This window comes from Ranitomeya variabilis, chromosome 4 (genome assembly GCF_051348905.1).
Source record: "Ranitomeya variabilis isolate aRanVar5 chromosome 4, aRanVar5.hap1, whole genome shotgun sequence".
Lineage (NCBI taxonomy): Eukaryota > Metazoa > Chordata > Amphibia > Anura > Dendrobatidae > Ranitomeya > Ranitomeya variabilis.
Window position 1 is genome coordinate 43,591,376 of NC_135235.1, and position 17,812 is coordinate 43,609,187.

The window sequence follows — 17,812 nt, forward strand, 5'->3', positions numbered from 1 at the left end:
GTTGCTTAAGGTTTAGGCTATTAGTACGTGATTTCTGCAAAAAAAAAAAGTGACAAGGAAGAAAAAAAAATAAAACTGTGAAACATGAAATTTTCTAATATTTTTTCTTATCATTTATTTTTTTTTATCTCTTTGTTTCATTTTTTTTTCACCGTTGCAATCACTTGCCATGCTTTGCGAGGACAGAAGATATTCCATGGCAGACGTCCATTGGAACAGCAGGGGGAATTAGTTTACTTGGAAATGGTCTTGGTTGAGTGTATACATGCTGCTGGTGAACATTAGATTATTGGATAATGAGGTGTTAGCAGGGGGGGACGATTCATGCAGGTACATATTATTATTAATATATTTAACCTGCTTTTAGATTATCGCACATAGCAAAACTTTAATTTATACTTTTTTTTTTTTTAAACTGGAAAGAGCGGTTATTTTTTTCTATTATTTTGTTTATTTAATTTGGAATTGTTTTCTTTTGTGTCTGTTTATTTTTTGATTATTTATATTTTATTTTATAGGTTTCTTTATATTTTATTTGCTTATATTTTTTATTTTTTTATTTAATTTTGACTTACGGTATTTTCTTTCGGATATTGTTTCATTTGTTTCTTTATATTTTGTATGTTTACATTTCTGTTTATTTATATTTTGAGAATATTTTTATTTAATTTAGAGCTGTTTTCTTTTGCATTTATTTATGTTTTACTTTATTAAAAAAAATGTAATTGTGTTTGTTTATGTTTATTTAGTATTTGTTTATAATTTTAGATCTTTTTTATTTAATTTGGGAATTGTTTTCTTTTGTATTTGCTTATTTCTATTTCATTTTATACGTTTCTTTAAGTTGTGTTTGTTTATTTAGTTTTTTAGAATTTTTTTGTATTTAATTTGGAGTTGTTTTCTTTTGTATTTGCTGATTTCTTTTTTTATTTTATCTTCTTGTTTCTGTTTTATTTGTTTGTTTACATTTTTTTTTTTTCTTGATTCTAAAACTTTTTTTTATTTTTAGCCTATTGTTCCGGGCAAAAATCTTTTCAGCGACGAAGAAGATAAAACAGCCTACTCTTGGCTTTCCGGGATGATAAAATGTTTTTTTTTTTTTTTGCTTGTCAAACAATAGACATTAAAAAAAATAATAATTTATCTTTATTTTACAAAACATGAATCCATTCCTGCTTACAGTCAGATTTTTTTTTTTTTTTATGCAGCTTACAAAAATAAATACTTGTGTTTTGCTAACATCATAATAGCTCATTAGAGAGGAGGACGAGCTTGGACCTCTACCAAAACCCAGCACCACAGGGCTGAGCTTGCTAACTTGAACCTATAATGTTGCCAGTTCTGCCTCCCTGGGGAAGAAGAAGACTAGGAGAGAGGATCCAACCTTCTTAATTGTGAACCTCATTAGTGCTGGGTTGCTAGGCAAAACATACACCTATCTTCAGTACATATGAAAGGGATAAACAATACGTCATATGCTATAATGACTCTTGGGCTCAGGGCAACCTCTAATTATTATATTTTGTTCTCTTTTACCTTAGTCATTATTGCAGAAAAACAAATTAGTTTATTTTTGAGCAGCCGAGCAGATTGTAAATTGCGCTCCTATTTTGATATCTAAATCATCATGTTACACTTAACAATCGAAGCTATTTCATCTGCAAATCCCCCCTTTATAAAGCTTTTCATCCATGTAATATGTCATGTTCTGTCTATGTACAGTATATAAATACATGGAGACATGTACGTATACATATATATGCCCGAAATGCATGCAGAAATTAATTTTGCCACAAACTTCTGCCGTTTCCCATCTGCAGGACCCAGTGACAGGAAGTTGACCTCATAGTAAATTCCTTCGAGATTGGGTAATATGTTTCCAAAACCACTTTTTTTTTTTTTTCTACAAACGCTCACATGAACTTAGGAATGTACCTCGTGTCCGTGACCAGCAACGAAAATAATATCAAACTGCAAAAAAAGCTGAAGCCAAATCATGAAAAAAAAAAATTAAATGCTTGAAAAAAATAAAAAATAAAAGTTTGGAGTAGGCAAATGGTAAAAAATAAAACAGGTTGTAAATTATTTGAGCTGAAAGGAAAATGGATTAAAATGGTGGTTAGAAAATATATATTTTTTTTTTCTTTTCCAAGTTGGGTCTTCGTTGGGCTAAAAATGGTGATATCTCCGTCTGGCTGTTGATCAATGAATTGAGGTGGAAAAAGTAGATGTAACGTTGTGTAGTCAAAATAAAGTTTGATGTATAAAAAAAAGCATTGCAAAGGAAAAAAAGGACATGTAAATGTGTGCCTACCATTTTCCAGATAAGAAGGAGCCGTACCTTCTGAGGGGTCAAGGCGGCGGGCCCGCCTTCCATGTTTGGAATTGTTGTGTACAAACATGTTGTCTGAGACGGCCAAGACATGGCCATCCACATTAACTGTTGTTGATACAACGACCTGAAAAATAGAGAAAAAAGACACCAGAGTATTATTGTAAACTGTTCGCAAAATATTTTAACTTCATCTACTGCACATAGGTAAAACTTGGCAGAATTCCCCAAAAAATATTAATACCAATTTCAATGGTTGAGACTATGAGGACCCTATCATATTACATGAATTTCTCAACTTTTTTATGGTGTGAAAGTAGGTTGTACATACCACAAAGTCAACTTCAGTGGCTGGTTTGGGTCATCAGTTGATCCCACCAACCTGTCTCTGGATTCCCTCTCAATAGAACCGGAGGGAGAAAGACATGGGTTCATATGGGGTCATTGGAAAGATTAGGGTTACCATGGTTCTTCTCATCTTTTTTGCAAGTCGTTGGCAAGAACCCATGCAGGCCTCCCCTTTCGAGAGCAATTGTACTGTTAGCGAGCAGAAGGGTGGTATATAGACCATGAATGGTCATGAAAATGGGGTGGCATGAGAAACAATGACAAACCCATTCAACCCTTGTCAAAAACGTCTAGTTTAATCTTTGCTATGGAAAACCAAAATGTGGAGCTGGTGTCTAGCGCTGGAATAAGGACCTAGCATTAGAATAGGGAACTCATTTTTAGGACCAAAATAGAGACCCCATTTTGATTTTTTATATGGTATCCCCAACCATGATATACACAAATGTTACACAACCAAGGGCCACATATGGCTCTTAGACCCAGTGGTGGAACATGTGTTGCCAGTGACCAGGACAAGACAAGTCCTTTCTAGCAGTCAAGTGTTGAACCCCTTACCCCTCATACACACGTATTTTAATTTGTGCTTTGACCTTGTATTTTTCAGCTTTTACAGAAATAAAAAGTGTAAAAATAAAAAAAATTATTATATTACATTTTTTATTTAATAATTGTATTACGCCAGCCATAACTGAATCACTAATCCTTTCCCTAACCCTAAGCCTATCCCTAGTCATGTTTAGAATTAAGTGTAAAAATGTAAAAGCAGCTGTTAGTTATGAATGAAGACAGTATTGAATCATGTGATTCAATATTGTCTTCATTTATTAGTTGTTCATCTTCTGTCATCCAGGTCAATGCAGCAGTCGAGATGAGTTTAGCTTCTGCACTCTATATAGGCAGCGACCGAAATGACCAAAATGACCAATCTCAATCTTCTCATAGTTGCCTATGTAGAGCGTAGCAGTTGAGATTAATTTGTCACAGGATGTTGTGCTCTTCACGGGAAGTGACCGAGAAGACTGAGCTTTGTCATTTCAGTCACTGCCTATACGGAGCACAGAAGCCAATGAAAAACTCATCTCACCTGCTGCGCTCTGCGTAAGCAGTGTTGGATGGGCTCTCACTACACTACATCAAAATGAAGAGCTTGAAAGCACTGATCATTTGACGGCAGAAAGGGGCAGAGTTTTGACTTAAAGAAGCAATCCCATCAAAGTTTTTATCTTTTTTATTACAATCATCATATTAAATGGCACTGTGTCCTTACAATTGCTCATTTTGCCTTTCTACCCAGTTAAATTTCTTTTCTCTGCTCTGTGTAGAAACAGGAAGTCTCTGTTCTCTGCATGAGTCATCTCCCTCTTCAACTCCTGACCCAGCTGCTCCCTCCTCCCCATGCCAGGGACTTTTGCCGTGATGGCTCATGCAGGAAAAAGAGACTTCCTGCTTCTACATAGAACTTAGAAGGATTCAGCTAATCAGTTTTTAAACACGTGATGTCATAGACCTAATGGAAAAGAGAAGAATTTACTGGGTAGAAAGGCAAAATGAGCAATTGTAATACACAGTGCAATATAATATGATGACTGCAATATATTAAGAGGACAAAAAATTTCATTGGAGTGCCTCTTTAAATGCCCGATACACTATGCCACGGCTAAACTCTTGAATCCTACAACAATTTCATCAGCTATGAACACCGCTAAATAATTTTTTTTTAACCCCCCCAGTACATATTTCATTTTCTTAAAGTGAACAGTATCGCTCTGTATTCAGATGATTTCTAATGAGGTCGGTGTTATGCGTGTGTTCTCGTCAGTTGCAGAAATGTTGAAAAAAACCTTCTCGTGAATGTGTAAAAAAAAAAAAGGAAAGTTTCAAATCAAAACATTTTACCCATCAAAAATGAATCTGAAGCCTTTCTATTAGGCTGAAGACATCTGTCAATTCTATGATTACATTTGCCAAGCAATAATGATGTTTTTGCATATGAAAAGCTTGAATGGAAAATGAATAGCGAAAGTGTTTTCATCCCATGAAAAGTATCCATTCTCAAGTTCATTTGGATGGTGATTGACCCTGGTATGTCAACGGAATTTCCTTCTTTATATTAGACTGAAAGGGTCCTATTCTTGCTGCTCAGGTTCAGAGTGCGGCCATAGAAGAAATGATGGATAGGGCCCTCTTATACTCCAGCTGCTTCACAGCAGAACGACATCACAACCTTGTTAACCAATAACACCTAGACCGGCTTCATGTAACAATATATCCTGGAAATGGCTCTATGGCCGGGATGGGACTAGGCAAGGAATTACATATCTTGTAGGTCTGCAGATGGCTCCACATGTTGACATAATTCCAGGACGGTCTTTGGGGTCTCGGATAACAACAAGTGCAGGTTAATATGAGAACTCTGGAATGATTACAATAGTTCAGGTTTCAGATTGTCTAAATTAAACCTTCACAGCCAAGTCAAAATATAATAACACTAGAGGATGTTTAAAATGAGGTGCCAAAATGGACCTTTTTTGGTTGATTTGTTTGATTTATACTACGTTTGTGAATATATCCCTGTCCATTAAAAAAAATGTCAATGTTTCTCTTGGAATGTAAAATATAAAGCATTATGTTATTATTTTAATGGACTTGGCTTGAAAAAAAAAGCCTTCCATGTGTAGATCTAAAACTTTCTAAATGTCTTTCAACACCCTCTGGTGCTCAGGGTACTGAGGAGATTAATCATTGATTTACAGATTACATTGGCAAGTTATTGCCAAATGTTGTATTAGTTTCCGATTCCTTATTTTAATGATTAAACTTTGAGGCACATACATTTTTAATAAATGGGATTCAATGATAAAGTATGGAATATAGAGGGACCGATTCATTAAATGGGATTTATTGATAAAGTATGGAATATAGAGGGACCGATTCAATAAAATGGTTGTCGGGAACTTTTACATGGATAGTCTATTGATTTATTGATAAAGTATGCAATATGTAGGGCTCGATTCATTAAAATGATTGTCCGGGACTTTTACATTGATAGCCTATCCTTAGGATAGGTCATCGATATCTGATTGGTGAGGGTGTGACACCCAGTATCCCCACCGATCGGCTGTTCCTGGTGCTGGTGGTGCCAGGAAGGGCTTTGTTTTGAATCAATAGGGGTGGATGGACAATATCCGGCATCGGCCACTAGACAGTTGACGTCACATTGCAACTCCTCATCCAGTATCTGCAGTAAATACTGGGAACAGCTAGTCAATGGGGGTGTTGAATGTTGCACCCCCACAATCATATACTGATGACCTATCCTAAGGATAAAAAGTCCAGGACAAAGACTAGAGTATATTTCTCGTGTAATTTATGCCATTAAATTTGAGTACATTTTTTAGAATCTTACGGGCAGGCGTAAAAAAAAAGTCCATAGTTGCTAAACGTTTGAGCTGCCCAAAAATTTCGAGACATTTGAAAAGTGTTTTACACCAGAATTCTGGAGAAAAAAACGTTATAAATCGGGCCCCTTCTAACAATGTATTATTTCTATGAAAGGTCGTCTAAATACCTTACAACAAATACAGCACCCAACATAAAAATTGGCTTTTATCGCAAGTGCAATTTGCAAAATTTATTTTGGTGATAGGACAAGGCATTATTTTACCCTCGGGGCAATGTTGGGAGAAGACTATTATGATTATGTGTGAAGTAAATATAGCTTAGATTGTGTGAAAATCTCTTCATTAATAGATCTTTAATTTTCTGTATTTATCAACACCGTAGAAAAGCTGTCATTGAAGAATGCGTCGCGATTGGGAAACAGAAGCTGGAAAGAGCCATATGGGCTGGTGAGTGTGCCATATGTGATGCTCTCTCACTAACTGCTGGGTAAGTGAACCCGGGGAACAAAGAAAGTACACTCGCTTATAGTGTGTGCTATCATATAGCTGCACCGACCACTTCATGTAATGAGCTATGGTGGGGAGTGTAGTGCAACAAATATGTCATGTACAGGACACAAATACTAATATTCAGAACAGGAAAATGAAGCCCGGGGACGAACCCTTAGAACCAGAAGCATAAGACTTAGTAAAAATGATAAATAACCAATTATAAGACTCCACTAATGTGACAATGACACATTTTTAATTGATATGTCATTTTTAGCTTTCTTAAAGGGGAGCTGTTACTTATCATAAATATGTAATATCTTGGCCTAGTATAAAGGCCACCATTCTCCTGATTCAGGCGTCGTTTTTCTTTTGTTCCTACGCCTTTCCGTTCATGAGATATGACCCCATTTTCCCTATTTATAAATATGGTCTTTTAAGTCAAGTAGGTGTGGACATTTTCGGGTGTCTTCTTAAGGACCACCCCCAATTGGCTAAAATACTCAATTTATACACAGATAAAAGAGGGCCGTATCTCAGGAATGGAGAGGCGCAGAAACAAAAGAAAAATGACTCCAGATTCAGGAGAACAGCAACTTTTAGACCAGATTAAAATAAGATTAAATATTTATGGCAAGTGACAGATCTTCTTTAAAGGGGATGCCCAAAATTAGAAAAGCATGGCTATCTTTTTCCATAAACAACGCCACCATTACAGGCTTTGCCTTGCATTGCAACTCAGGTCCACTGAAGGAAATAGGGCAGAGCTGCAATACCACACACAACCTGTAGACAGGGGTGGCGCTGTTTTTGTAAAAGGAAATTCTTAACAAGTTCCTTAAGGTCAACTTTTTTCTTAATGTTTGTTTCTGATACTCAAGAAGGACTGATTATCTGTGGTGTTGGATTAAAGGAATGGCACAATTTTGAGAGCTGGAACAACACCTATGGCCAATCATGTCGACCCCCGCAGCTTGCAATATGCATTTTTTTTACCAGCCTACATGGTGAATTGCATTTTGACAAGGGCAAAATAGTCTGGAAGTCATTTATATTATTTCTCCATTTAGCCTTTGTTCTATTTATGCGAGGAAGGAATTTATCTGGAACAAGTACCTAATTAAAAGTCGAAAGGGAAATAAAAAAATAACTAAAAAACAAGAATCGTAAGTCAAGCTGAAGATTTGAGAGAGGTCAGGAGACTCTGTTCAGCATTGCTATAGTGAATTACATGCCGTACAAAATACAGGATGCCTGCTTTCCATACTAAAGTGCCAGCGCGTTTCAGTCCTCCTCCACTCCACACTGTATGAAACACACGGGCAAGAGAAAAGAAAAAAAAAAATGCCGGGGAGAAAACATGACTGTCTTTGCTGTGTCAATTTATATATAGGTCAGTCGCCAAGGGAAAATAACAGTTCAGTGGAAGAAGAAGAAAAAAAAAGACGTTTGTTCTATATTAACTCTATGGGGTTGGTACCTCGGTATTATAGACTCGCGGAGGCTAAATGTAGGATTGTGCTGCATAATTGGAAATTAAGGTAAGGAAAATGAGCTGGAGAGATCCAGCGTTGTCATTTAGTAACCGGTCAGGAGTCCCAGCGTTGACCACAGAATCATCTCTTGAGTGATGCTTCTCGCGGTTATCGGGAAGACAAAGAGGAGACTTTTAGTCATCCCAGGCTTGACCTTCTGCTCAGCTCCCATGGATCAATATTACCGGTGGCACTTGAAGCTGAGAACCATGAGAAATGGAGGCTCGCTGAAGTGTTGTGAAGGATGGGATTTTTTTTTTTTTTCTATAATTTTTTTTTTAAATAAGTCCGACTCCTAACTGTAAGATATATGAATACGGACAGGGAATAAAACCTAAAGCGTAAAACAGATGTCTCCATGCATGATGTGGACAATAAATGTGATTTATTGTAGGCGCCGATATGGGTAAACACTATTTTTCTGGGCGCTGTCTGTTATTTATTTATTTTTTTCAATGTCATATTAAAGGTAAACCTGTGGCGTACGTTAGTCCGTTATTTTAGATTTTTACACCTACATTGGCCTACAAACGTATTAATACTAACTACATGGCGTATAATAGAAAAGGGGGTGTCAAAGAAAATTCTAAAGTGAAATCCGTTTCCTAATACCAGCTCTGTCCCCTTTTCTCAGCTCCTCCAGCAGTTTTTAGTATCAGGTTCCGAGTCCCACATCAAGAATATGTTATATTGCTGAGAATGCAAAATAGCTCTCCTCCAAAAGGAAGGAAACTACCCTCCTAGTACTACCTACTAGTTTTCTTCCTTCTTCTTGTCCCGCTTTTCTCCACCCCTCCAGTAATATTGACTTTTAAGTTCCAAATTCCATATAAAAAATATCTTACATAGCAAGAAATGAAAATTAGCTCTCCTCCAGAAGGAAGATAGCTGTCTCCCTAGTGGCGACTATTTTCATTCCTTCTTCTCGTCCTCTTTTTTCCACACCTCCAATATTCTTCATTTTTCGGTTCCAAGTTCCATATCAAGTATATGTTACATAGATAAAAATGCAAATTAGCTCTCCTCCAGAAGGAAGAAAACTGTCTTAATGGTGCCACCTGTTGGTTTTCTTTCCTTCTTCCATTCCTTTAATCTCAGCTCAAACAGAAGTTTTTGGTATCAGGTTCCAAGTTCCTTTTCAGGAATATATTACATAGGTAAAATTTAACTGAGCTCCCCTCCATAATGAAGAAAACTGTTTACAAAGTGCCACTTATTGGTTTATTCCTTCTTCCCATCTTTTCTCAGCTCGTCCAGCAGTTTTTAGTATCAGGTTCCAAGTTTCATATCAATAATATGTTACATAGCTTGAAATGCAAATTACCTCTCTTACAGAAGGCAGTACACTGTCTCTCTAGTGCCCCTATTGGTTTTCTCCCTTCTTCTCATCCCCCGTTTCTCCAAACCTCCAGTAGTTTTACTTTTAAGCTCAAAGTTCTGCATAAAGAACTAGTTACATTGCTAGAAATGCAAATGAGCTCCCCTCCAGATAGATTAAAGCTGTCCTTCTAGTGCCAGCTATTGGTATTCTTCCGTCAATTTTTAGTATCATAGAATCCATATCAAGAATATGTGTTATACCTAGCAATGCACAATAGCTCCCATCCAGAAGGAAGAAACCTGTCCCTCTACTGCCATTTATTGGTTTTCTTCTTTCTGAGAGAGATAATTTACATATTTTTTTCCCAGGGAATATTGGCTTGTCTGTAAGACAGGTAAAAGTGTCTAATAGAAGAAAGAGAATCTCCATAGTATATAGATTTATGGCATGAAATTGGTCATTAAGGTACCAATGATGCATTTTGGGGGCGAATTCCATTGGTCTAAAGCCAATGGTCCTGTAATTCTATAATTGTATTATTCATAGGATTGAAAGCTAAGTATATTGTGAACAGTGGGTAATGGACAATACTTTGGTCCTGCAGTGGTGTCAGTTCCCTTATCACAATCAAAGTATTCCACTGGCCTTTGTCTGCTCTCATTAGACCTTTTTTGTCTCTTAGGTTTGTCTTAAACTTCATTTAAGGAGCGCTAATTCAGAACTACAGAGCTTAATCTTCCTAAAAGATCTTAATGATCTCTGAGAAGAATATACAGGTGCACTGCTTGAGTGGACCTTCTATTCTTTTGTCGTCTTCACCAGGAACTCTTGAGACATATTTAACCCCCACATTCCATATACACAAACATTGTTGATGGTTGACTGGTTCCAACTAAGGTACATCACCAGGTAAGGACTAAAAATTAATCTAACGTGTATGGACATCTTCAATCTTGTGGTAAGCTTTTACCTACATCAGAAAATTAGGGACTTGGTATCACCTAATATTATTTCTAATTGTATCAATCAATCAGACGACTCATCAATAACACCAATGAGCCAACCAGTTAGCCGAAATTACCAAGTTTTCAACTAATCGAATTATGAGAACCAAGACAATTTTTGGATCATTTTATGCCAATAGAGATAAAGTTAGTGAATTAGAACCCAACTGAATTGAAACCTTTTTTGGATAGTTATGTTTATATTTGAAGACTAAACATTAATATAATATTTAAGATGGCAGATTGGATTCTTTTTTTTACTATGAAAATGAAAAATCTGTTGGTTTATACCAATAGGTCAAAAGGCTGACATCCTATCCTGCCCAAACTGGTCAGATCAGTCATGACATGTCAAATGCCGTCACGTTTACATCTACAGGAAAGTGGTCATATGTCACAGCAACGGGCCATCTCCATCAGAGTACCTGGAATCGTCGCATATCTCTCGGATTCCCTGCATTCTTCAGGCAGTTCTGATTACACTTGAGGAAAAACTTTAGGAAGAATCTAAGGAAAGAGAGAGAAGGAAAACCTTAAGTGACGCAGAACACAAAAATGTCAAACATAATGATCAGAGTTCAATTTTTATAAAATTGAGATTTAGATTTCAGTGATGGAAACATTGTCAGTAAAATGCCAATTGAGCCAACCGCCATTCATCCAATTCCCTCAAATTCACAAATGCTTATCACCCCGATGAAAAATAGGATCAGGCATTGAAATTTAACATAACTGATCCCGTCACTTCCCACATCATCTATCAATGTAGAGTCAGGTTGTCTTCGGTCTGTCCTGGCAAAGTCATCAGGTTTGGCCAACTCAATGTATTGGTGTTGTCCACTACTCAGACAACCCTTTCTTAAATAGTATATTCCCAAGAGTAAAATGAAAATAACACATGCCTCCTGTACCGGCGCTGTTCCATCGATAACAGAGCCGGGGATGTCAGGGATTACGTGATATTGCCATGACATGAAGGTATAGCAACCAATCAGCGGCCACCAATGGGCTCCAGGTCTCACACTTCCTTCGTAAGTCCAAAGTTTATGCGAAGGAAGTGTAAGCGAATCCATTCATTAGAGACCACTGATTACTGCAGGGCTCACGTGGCATAACAATCACATGAGCCAAGGGAGATCCAACGCCAGGAGACATCTGTTATTTTACCCTGGTAACACTGGGGAATTAACTATTGAAGAAGTGATTGACCAAATAGTGGACGACTCCTTTAAGAGTTCTTAGAACCATGACTTTTTTCTTCCCAAAATTCTTCAATTTTTTTTTATTTTGCTGGCATCAAATTATTTCATTGTAATAAAAATAGAGGACCAGCCTTTTTTGTTTTTTTACAAAAACAGCACCCTTTTTGTCTAATGACCATGTCCGGTATCGGAAAATAAATGAAGCAGAATCGTAATATCAGAAATAGCAAAAGGCGCTATAGAAATAAAAATTATTAATATAAAGGACAAAAGTAAGACTGTCTTTGTTTTTCTCATTCTGGGCAACCCCCCAAGACCCCCCCCCCAAAAAAAAAAATAAGTAGTCATACATTATTTATAATATCACAACTTTTCAGCAATTACGACACTTCCAGGACCACAAAAATTTCCAAAGAAAATACGTTAGTCATTTTTTGATAGGGAATTCCAGATAAAGGATTAGAATAGCAAATGGATAAAAACATGATTATTAATAAAATGTAAATATTACAAAGTGTCTGCGTTGTGTACAGAGCAGAATTGTTACGGTCGATGAAGCAAAATCTGTTTTTCCATATTGTACATTTTTCCGATAATATATTTCAAAGCAAACCTCTGCTCATCTGCCCTAACAATGGCACAAAAACACCCATATGCCATCAGCGTACAGTAAGTCACTTGATATTCCACCCACCAATTTCTCCTAACTACTACCCTGCAATTACACAGCGCACGTTCTGTTGCGAGGTAAATTAGGCACACCTGCGGCCAGACTTCATTTGAACTGCATCAGAAAAAGGACCTAACAAGGTGAGGACGTGCCTCAAAGTTATAGTCCTGTCAAGCAATTAGGTTTTCACTTCTGGGACATCCGCACAGTGCAATTATGCCACACATTACAACCTGGCTAATCTGCTGAACAAATGTCATGTCTCCGAGAAGCTAGTAAAAGCGGTTCATCTGCAAATGTGTCTGCTCTTAAGCCCCTGCCTTACGCAAGGAACAAGCCATGGTGCGATCTGATTAAATCATGTTACCGGCTCTTAGAAGGGAAAAAAAAAAATCTGCAAGCATTTTAAACCACTTATAAGTGACATGAACCTCTCCATACATTAGGCCTGCGGCCATGATTCGCCCTCTTATAATCGGTTTATACACCGTTTACAAGCTATTGTGAAGATCCACTTATCTCATAAACAGGTCCATGATCTTCTGCAATCAGGGAAAGTCATTAGGATGCAAATGAATCCTTATCAATACTTGTTTCAGTGCTAGATATTGTTAGGGCCTTGGTATCACTAGATACTATTAGGCCTAGGCAAAATTACTAATTATTACTTGGTCTTCAGTATCGTTAGATACTACTTAGGCCTAGGCCTGGAGTCTAGGCATTACTAGATATTACTTGGGCCTTGGTATTACTAGATACTACTTAGGCATTAGTAATTGCTACTTGAACCTCAGCATTACTAGATATTACTGATCCGAGGGTACCACTAGATACCACTTAGGCCTAGTCATGACTAATTACTACTTGAGCCTAGGCGTTACTAGATGTTTCTTGAGCCTGGTTATCACTACACACTACTTAGGCCTAGGCGTTACTAGATATTACTTTGCCCTCGGTATTAAGGTACCGTCACACTAAACGATATCGCTAGCGATCCGTGACGTTGCAGCGTCCTGGCTAGCGATATCGTTGAGTTTGACAGGCAGCAGCGATCAGGATCCTGCTGTGATATCGCTGGTCATTGGTTAAAGTTCAGAACTTTATTTGGTTGTCAGATCGCCGTGTATCGTTGTGTTTGACAGCAAAAGCAACGATATCAGCGATGTTTTACAATGGTAACCAGGGTAAATATCGGGTTACTAAGCGCAGGGCCGCGCTTAGTAACCCGATGTTTACCCTGGTTACCAGTGTAAAATGTAAAAAAACAAACAGTACATACTCACCTTCGCGTCCCCCGGCGTCCGCTTCCTGCACTGACTGAGCGCCGGCCGTAAAGTGAAAGCACAGCACAGCGGTGAAAGCACAGCACAGCGGTGACGTCACCGCTCTGCTGTTAGGGCCGGCACTCACAGTCAGTGCAGGAAGCGGACGCCGGGGGACGCGAAGGTGAGTATGTAGTGTTTGTTTTTTTACATTTTACACTGGTAACCAGGGTAAACATCGGGTTACTAAGCGCGGCCCTGCGCTTAGCAACCCGATGTTTACCCTGGTTACACGGGGACCTCGGCATAGTTGGTTGCTGGAGAGCGGTCTGTGTGACAGCTCTCCAGTGACCAAACAACGACGCTGCAGCGATCGGCATCGTTGTCTGTATCGCTGCAGCGTCGCTTAGTGTGAAGGTACCTTTACTCGAGCCTGAGTATCACTAGATAGAACTTAGGCCTTGGTATTCGCCATTAAGATGCAAATGAATCCTTATCAATACTTGTTTCAGTGGTCGACTTTTAGCACGGCCCAAACATTGCTACATATTGTTAGTGGCCTTAGTAATATCAAGGTCCTAAGTGCCTACTAAGGCACTGATTACTACTTAGGCCTAGGCATTACTAGATATTACTTGAGCCTGGGTATCACTAGATAAAACTTAGGCCTAGACATTACTAATTACTAGTTATGCATAGACATTACTAGATATTATTTGGGCTTCGGTATCACTATATACGACTTAAGCCTAGGCATTGCTAATTACTACTTGAGCCTAGGTATTGATTGCTACATATTACTTGGTCTTCAATATCATCAGATACTACTTAGGCCTAGGCATTGCTAGATATTACTTGAGCCTGGTTATCACTACACATTACTTAGGCCAAGGTCTTACTAGAAATTACTTGGGCCTAGGCATTAGTAGATATTACTTGAGCCTGGGTATCACTAAATAGAACTTAGGCCTAGGCATTGGTCATTAGGATGCAAACGAATGCTTGTTGTTTTGTGTATTGTTAGGGCCTTGGTATCTCTAGATGTTATTAGGCATAGTCATTGTTAGATGTTATTAGGCATAGTCATTGCTAGATATTATTTGAGCCTGGGTATCACTGGATAGAACTTTAGCCTAGATGTTGCTAATTACTACTTGAGCCTAGGCATTACTTTACTACATATTACTTGGAACTCGGTATCATTATATACTACTTAGGTCTAGGCATTACTAATTACTACTTGAGTCTAGGCATTACTAGATATTACTTGGACCTCAGTATCATTATATATTACCTAGGCCTAGGCATTACTAATTACTACTTGAGTCTAGGCATTACTAGATATTACTTGGGCTTCAGTATCATTATATACTACTTAGGCCTAGGCATTACTAGATATTACTTGGACCTCGGTATCATTATATACTACTTAGGTCTAGGCATTACTAATTACTACTTGAGTCTAGGCATTACTAGATATTACTTGGGCCTTGGTATTACTAGATACTACTTAGGCATTACTAATTGCTACTTAAACCTCAGCATTACTAGATATTACTGGGCCGAGGGTACCACTAGATACCACTTTGGCCTAGTCATTACTAATTACTACTTGAGCTTAGGCACTGCTAGATATTGCTTGGGCTAGGATATCACTAGATACTCCTTATGCCTAGGCATTATTAATTACGATACTACTTGAGCCTGGACATTATAGATACCACTTCGGCCTAGGTATTACTGGATACTACTTGGTCCTAGGTCTTACTAGGTAATACTTGACTTAGGACATGGCTTAACTACATATTACTTTTGCCTAGGCATTACTAGTTACTACTTTTCATAGACATTACTAGATAAAACCATTTACTAGATAAAAATTAACGTAGGGGTATTAATTAGTCAAATATCACACATGTCAGCATCCGCTCCTTTATGTGAAGGTTGATCTTACCGTACGGCACCAGGTGGTCGGATCAGTCCATTGTTATAAGACTTATTTGCTTACGGGACCTAAGTTCTTTTGTTAATTTGCTGTTCTGTCATGTGTTCTGACCTGTGATATGGCAGCGAGCTACTTTATTTAGTCACAATAAGACCCTCTGGCAATGGAATAGTTAATTGTAAGACCTGCTTAAGACATGCTTATTCATTGAGTGGTAATTCCATTGTTGGAGCATGAGACAGGAGTCGAATAGATTCACTCTTTCAAGTCAAATGGTAATTCTCATCCTTTGCTCTATTACCCTTTAATTGGCTTTTTCTTAGAAAATATCTGACAACCGCCTTTACATATCTCTTTCCCAGACCCCGGTACACAAAGGATTTAATGCTCTTGTTATGAGCAGGAAAGGAAAAAAGAAAAAAAAAAAAGAAAAAAAACTCGTGTCAGAAAATCTTTGGCTCTAACACCAATAAACTCTATATTAGTCCTAAACATGGATTGGTGACTGGGTGGAGGTGAGGGCGATACAAATGCTAACCTGTCATTAGTGCATTCCCGTAATTGCGTACAGTGTGTTTGCAGCTGCATCTGTTGGCCCATTATCACAATGACCATTATGTACACTAATTCCCTGACCCTGGATATATTTCCCCAAAGAGTCATAATCTTTCACAGTAGGAAGAATAAATCAGGCTTGAAATACGGCCCTGATTTGTGGCATCTCTAGACCCTGAATGGTGAGTCTATGACCAAGTGTGAACGCAAAGAAGAGGCTTCAGAAGAGAACGATACAAAGTTCACCACAACGGGCCGTGTATATGTGTGTATATATAAGTGTGGCTCTCCGTGTGCAGGTGTGCAAGGGTTAATACTTATCTGTCTCCACATGTGCATATATATGTGTATGTGTGTCTATATATATGTACAGTATGTGTGTGCAGCATGTGTACAGTATGTGTGTGTCTATATATATATATGTACAGTATGTATGTGTCTATATATATGTACAGTATGTGTGCGTGCAGCATGTGTACAGTATGTGTGTCTATATATATATGTACAGTATGTATGTGTCTATATATATGTACAGTATGTGTGCGTGCAGCATGTGTACAGTATGTGGGTGTCTATATATGTACAGAGTATATGTGTGTACAGTGTGTGTGTTTATATGTACAGTATGTGTGTATCTATATATGTACAGTGTGTGTACTGTATGTGTACAGTATGTGTGTGACTATATATACTGTATGTACAGTATATGTGTGTACAGTATGTGTGTTTATATGTACAGTATGTGTGTATCTATATATGTACAGTGTGTGTACTGTATGTGTACAGTATGTGTGTGACTATATATACTGTATGTACAGTATGTGTGTGTACAGTATGTGTGTGTCTATATATATGTACAGTATGTGTGTACAGTGTGTGTACAGTATGTGTGTCTATATATGTACAGTATATGTGTGTGTGCAGCATGTGTACAGTATGTGTGTGACTATATATACTGTATGTACAGTATGTGTGTACAGTATGTGTGTGTCTATATATATGTACAGTATGTGTGTGTCTATATATATGTACAGTGTGTGTACAGTGTGTGTACAGTATGTGTGTCTATATATGTACAGTATATGTGTGTGTGCAACATGTGTACAGTATGTGTGTCTATATATATATATATGTACAGTATGTGTGTGTACAGTATGTGTGTGTCTATATATATATGTACAGTATGTGTGTGTCTATATATGTACAGTATGTGTGTGTACAGTATCTGTGTACAGTATGTGTGTCTATATATATGTACAGTATATGTGTGTGTGCAGCATGTGTACAGTATGTGTGTGTCTGTATATGTGTGCAGTATATGTGTGTACAGTATCTGTGTAAAGTATGTGTCTATATATGTACAGTATGTGTGTTTACAGTATGTGTGTACAGTATGTGTGTACAGTGTGTGTGTACAGCATGTGTGTAGTATGTGTGTACAGTGGGTGTACAGTATGTGTGTCTATATATATATGTACAGTATGTGTGTGTACAGTGGGTGTACAGTATGTGTGTACAGTGTGCGTACAGTATGTGTGTAGATTTTGTGTGCAGTATGTGTGTACAGTGTGTGTGTACAGCATGTGTGTAGTATGTGTGTACAGTGGGTGTACAGTATGTGTGTCTATATATATATGTACAGTATGTGTGTACAGTGGGTGTACAGTATGTGTGTGTTCAGGGTTTGTACAGTGTGTGTGTACAGTATGTGTGCACATATTTAGTCTGTGTTCACAGTATATTTG

General features: G+C 37.7%; 1 protein-coding gene across 34 annotated transcripts in view; it reads right to left on the reverse strand.

The window, feature by feature from the left end:
• Window positions 1-17,812, reverse strand: part of EBF3 (EBF transcription factor 3) — a 192,478-nt gene that overhangs the window by 59,359 nt on the left and 115,307 nt on the right. For 18 of the 34 annotated variants that reach the window (XM_077258403.1, XM_077258414.1, XM_077258394.1 and 15 more), the window contains exons 7-8: window positions 10,859-10,940; window positions 2,315-2,459 (exon numbers count right to left, since the gene is read on the reverse strand). In XM_077258403.1, the coding sequence (XP_077114518.1) occupies window positions 2,315-2,459; window positions 10,859-10,940 (227 nt within the window). The remainder of the gene's footprint in view (window positions 1-2,314; window positions 2,460-10,858; window positions 10,941-17,812) is intronic. The other 16 variants (XM_077258408.1, XM_077258415.1, XM_077258398.1 and 13 more) reach the window with 1 other exon arrangement.